The sequence below is a fragment of the Meles meles genome, chromosome 6, assembly GCF_922984935.1.
Source record: "Meles meles chromosome 6, mMelMel3.1 paternal haplotype, whole genome shotgun sequence".
Classification (NCBI taxonomy): domain Eukaryota; kingdom Metazoa; phylum Chordata; class Mammalia; order Carnivora; family Mustelidae; genus Meles; species Meles meles.
Genome location: NC_060071.1, coordinates 111,453,541 through 111,457,796, shown reverse-complemented (window position 1 = coordinate 111,457,796; position 4,256 = coordinate 111,453,541). Strand labels below are relative to the sequence as shown.

The following is a 4,256-nucleotide window of genomic DNA, read 5'->3' as shown; positions in this document are numbered from 1 at the left end:
TCTGTCAAATAAATAAATAAAATCTTAAAAAATTAAAAAAAAAAGAAACTATAGGCCAATATTTTTTAGGAATACGGATGCAAAAATCCTTAACAAAATACTAGCAAACCTAATCCAATAGCATATTATGAGGATTAAACCCCATCATCAACTGAGGTTTATCACAAGAATTGCAAGGGTGATTCTACATAAGAAAACAAATCAATGTAACACACTACATTAATAAAACGAAAGGAAAAGAAACCATGATCATCTCAATTGATGCAGAAAAAAAATTTGAAAACACCAGGATAAAAAGAAACATCCTCAACATGATAAAGGACATTTATGAAAAATCTGCAGCTAAGATCATAATCAATGCTGAAATACTGAAAGCTTTTCTCTAACATTAGGATCACAACAGGAAAGACTGCTTTCAAAGCTCCTATTTTTGAACTGGAATTGCTAATCAGGGCAGTTAAACAAGAAAAAAAACAGCCAAACAAACAAAGAGCCAATCAAATTGGAAAGGAAGAAGTAAAACTTTCTCTATTCACAGATGATATGATCCTATTTCCTAAGAATCCACATAAATACTATTAGTGTTAATAAATTCAACAAAATTTTGGGATACAAGATCAACATGCAAAAATCAGTGTGTTTCTACATACCGGCAATGAATAATACACAAAGGATATTAAGAAACAACTCAACTTGCAATAGCTTCAAAAAGAATACAGTAACTAGGAATATATTTACCCAAATAGGTAAAAAAACAGAAAACTACAAAACATTGCTGAAAGAAATTAAGGACAACATAAATGGAAAGACATCCCATGTTTATGGACTAACTCTTAATATTGTCAAGATGTAAATACTACCCAGCACAATCTGACACTTAATGAATTCCCTATCAGTCTTCAAATGGCCTGTTTTACAGAAATGGAAAACTGATCCTTAAATTTATATAGAGTTGTGAGTTACCTGGAATAACTAAAAGAGTCAAAAAGAACACAGTTCGTGTGTAGCTTGTACTAGATTAGGAACAGAAGGCTAAAAAAAGATAAGGCTGTTGGAGCTGGTCACAAAGAGTTGCACTAAACAAATACCACTTCGATGTTTGTTATACCACAATAGATGACAGGCATTGGAGTGACATCAGCTCCTGTGCCCAAAGAATCTGTGTCAGGGGATGGCAAACAACAACTTGGGGGACAGATCCAACTCTTCTTTTGTTCCAATAAGGTGAAATTCACAATCTAAAAAAAATTAATAAACTAATTTTGGTTAAGATTTTATTATTTATTTGACAGACAGAGACCCCAAGTAGGCAGAGAGGCAGGCAGAGAGAGAGGCGGAAGCAGGCTCTCTGCAGAGAGCCTGATGCGGGGCTCGATCCCAGGACCCTGGGACCATGACCCAAGCCGAAGGCAGAGGCTTTAACCCACTGAGCCACCCAGGCGCCCAATAAACTATTTTTTTCAGAACAGTTTTAGGCTCACAACAAAACTGAACAGAATGTATAGAGAGTTCCCATATACCCCTTATCCCTACACATGCACAATATCCCTCATCAACACCTTGCACTGGAGGCTATATTTGTTTTATATATGTATATATAATGAACTAACTGATTATCTAACCACATCATTATCACCCAAAGTCCATGGTTTGCATTAGGGTTTACTTTGTCATTGTATATTGTATAGGTTTTGACAAATGTATAACAGCATATATCTATGATTATGATATCATACCGAGTATCTTCACTGCCTTAAAAATTCTATGTTCTGCCTCTTCTTACCTCCTTCCACACCATCAAACCCAGATAACCGATGATCTTTTTATTTACAGTTTTGCCTTTTCCAGAATGTCATATAGTTGGAATTATACAGTGTGTAACAATTTCAGATTGGCTTCTTTCACTTAATAATATGCATTTAAGTTTCCTTTATGCCTTTTCATGCTTTGATAGCTCACTTTTCTTTAGTACTGAATAATATTCCATACTCTGGATGTACCATAGTTTGTGTATCCATTCACCCACTGAAGGACCTCTCGGTTGCTTCCAAGTTTGGGGAATCATGAATAAAGCTGCTCTAAACATCTTTGTAAAAGTTTTTGTATGGACATACATTTTCAGTTCATTTGAGTAAATACCAAGGAGCATAATTGCTGGACCATATGGTAAGAGTGTGTTCTATTTTCTAAGAAATTACCAAACTGACTCCCAAGAATGGCTATTATCATTTTGCATTCCCCCAGTAATGAGTAAGTGTTCCTTTTGCTCCACATCCTTGTCTGCATTTGGTATTGCTTGTGTCTTAGATTTTGGTCATTCTAATAGGTATGTAATTGTATCTTATTGATGTTTTATCTCGCAATTCTCCAAGGGCATATGACGTTGAACATCTTTTCATATGCTTGTCATCTACATACCTTCTCAATAAACATCAGTTCAGGTCTTCTGCCCATTTTTAAATTGGTGTGTTTGTTTTTGTATTGTTGAGTTCTAAGTGTTCTTTGAGTTCTAAGTGTTCTTTGTATATTTTGGATAACATTCTTTGTATATTTTGGATAACAGTCCTTTATCATATGTCTTTTTTTTTTTTTTTTTTTAAAGCTAAAAGACCTCATGTTTACTACCGAACCAACCCACTGGTACAGAGCTATAGTAACAGAAAAATCTTTCCCTGCTAAATGGTATCTATTGCCCAGGCAGAATGGTGTTTACAGGGTGACAGAGTACAACACACGATCTTCAAGGAGCTTAATTAAATACGTGGTGCCAGTTAGGTGTGTCATCGCGTGATGTGGGACGCCTTAGAGACCCAGCTTGGTTCTCCTCTAGTGCCTCCTCTTGGAGTTGTACCTGATTTTATTACCAGTTTTCATCCGAATCCGCTGGGGAATGGGACGATTTTGCTTTTGTTTCTCGGCCAGGAATCGCTTGATCCTGAAAGTCTTGTGAGAAGACATAGTCAGTAACAGTGAGCGGCACACAGCAGGAGGGTGGCGAAAAAGAGCTATCAGATGTCTTTTATGATACTTTCTCCTTGTCTGTGGCTTGTCTTTTCATTCTCCTGACCCAGTCTTTTGCAGAGCAGATTTTTTCGATTTTAATGAACTCCAGCTTATCAAACGTTTCTTTCATGGATCGTACCTTTGGTATTGTATCTAAAAAGTCATTACTATACTCAAGGTCATTTATGTTTTGTCCTTTGTTATATCCTAGGAGTTTTATAGTTTTGCATTTATATTTAGGTCTAATTTCCACTTTGAGTTAATTTTTGCGACGGGTATAAAGTGTGGGTCTAGATTCATGTTTTTGCATTTGAATGTTGACTTGTTCTATACCATCTGTTGAAAAGATTGTTTTTTGCTCCATTATATTGTCTTTGCTCCTTTGCTAAAGATCAGTTGACAATTTTTGTGTGGGTCTATTTATAAGCTCTATAAGTCTATCTGTAAGCTCTATATTCTGTTCCATTAATCTATTTGTCTATTCTTTCAATGCCACACTATCTTGATTTCTGTGGCTTTTCAGTAAGTCTTGAAGCCAAATATTGTCAGCCCTCCAACTTTGTTATTTAGTATCATGCTGTCTATTCTGGGCTTTTGCCTCTCCATATTAACTTTTTTTTTAAAAGATTATATTTATTTATTTGACAGAGATCACAAGTAGGCAGAGAGGCAGGCAAAGAGAGAGGAAGGAAAGCATGCTCCCTGCTGAGCAGAGAGCCCCATGTGGGGCTCCATCCCAGAACCCTGGGATCATGACCCGAGCCGAAGGCAGAGGCTTTAACCCACTGAGCCACCCAGGTGCCCCTCCATATTAACTTTTGACTCAGTCTTTCAATTTCCACAAAATAACTTGCTGGAATCTTTATTGGAATTACATTGACTCTATAGATCAATTGAGAAGAACTGACACCTTGCTGAGGGTGCTTCTGGAAGAGAGTGATATTTGAATCAGCAGACTATGTAAAGGTCACCCTCACCATTATGGGTGGGCATCATCCAATCCATTCAAAAAAGCAGAAGGAGGGCTAATCTGTCCTATGCTTGAGCTGGGATATCCATCTTCTCCTGCCCTCAGACATCAGTGCTCCTGGTTCCTGGGCATTTGGTGTTGGGCAGTGACTTAAACTACCAGCTCCTTTGGTTCTTAAACCTTCAGACTTGGAGTGAATTGCATCACTTGTTTTTCTGGTTCTCCAGCTTACAGACAACAGATCATGGGACAACTTGGTCTCTGTAATTGTATGAGCCAATTC

The 4,256-nt window shown here is 37.1% G+C and overlaps 1 protein-coding gene across 1 annotated transcript; it reads right to left on the bottom strand.

Moving 5' to 3' along the window:
- Positions 1-2,776: 2,776 nt before the first annotated feature.
- LOC123944644 (60S ribosomal protein L39-like) lies at positions 2,777-2,958 on the bottom strand. Its single transcript, XM_046009919.1, has one exon. It carries the CDS (start codon positions 2,956-2,958, stop codon positions 2,827-2,829), a length of 132 nt encoding a protein of 43 aa, XP_045865875.1. The 3' UTR covers positions 2,777-2,826.
- Between the last annotated feature and the right edge of the window lie 1,298 nt (positions 2,959-4,256).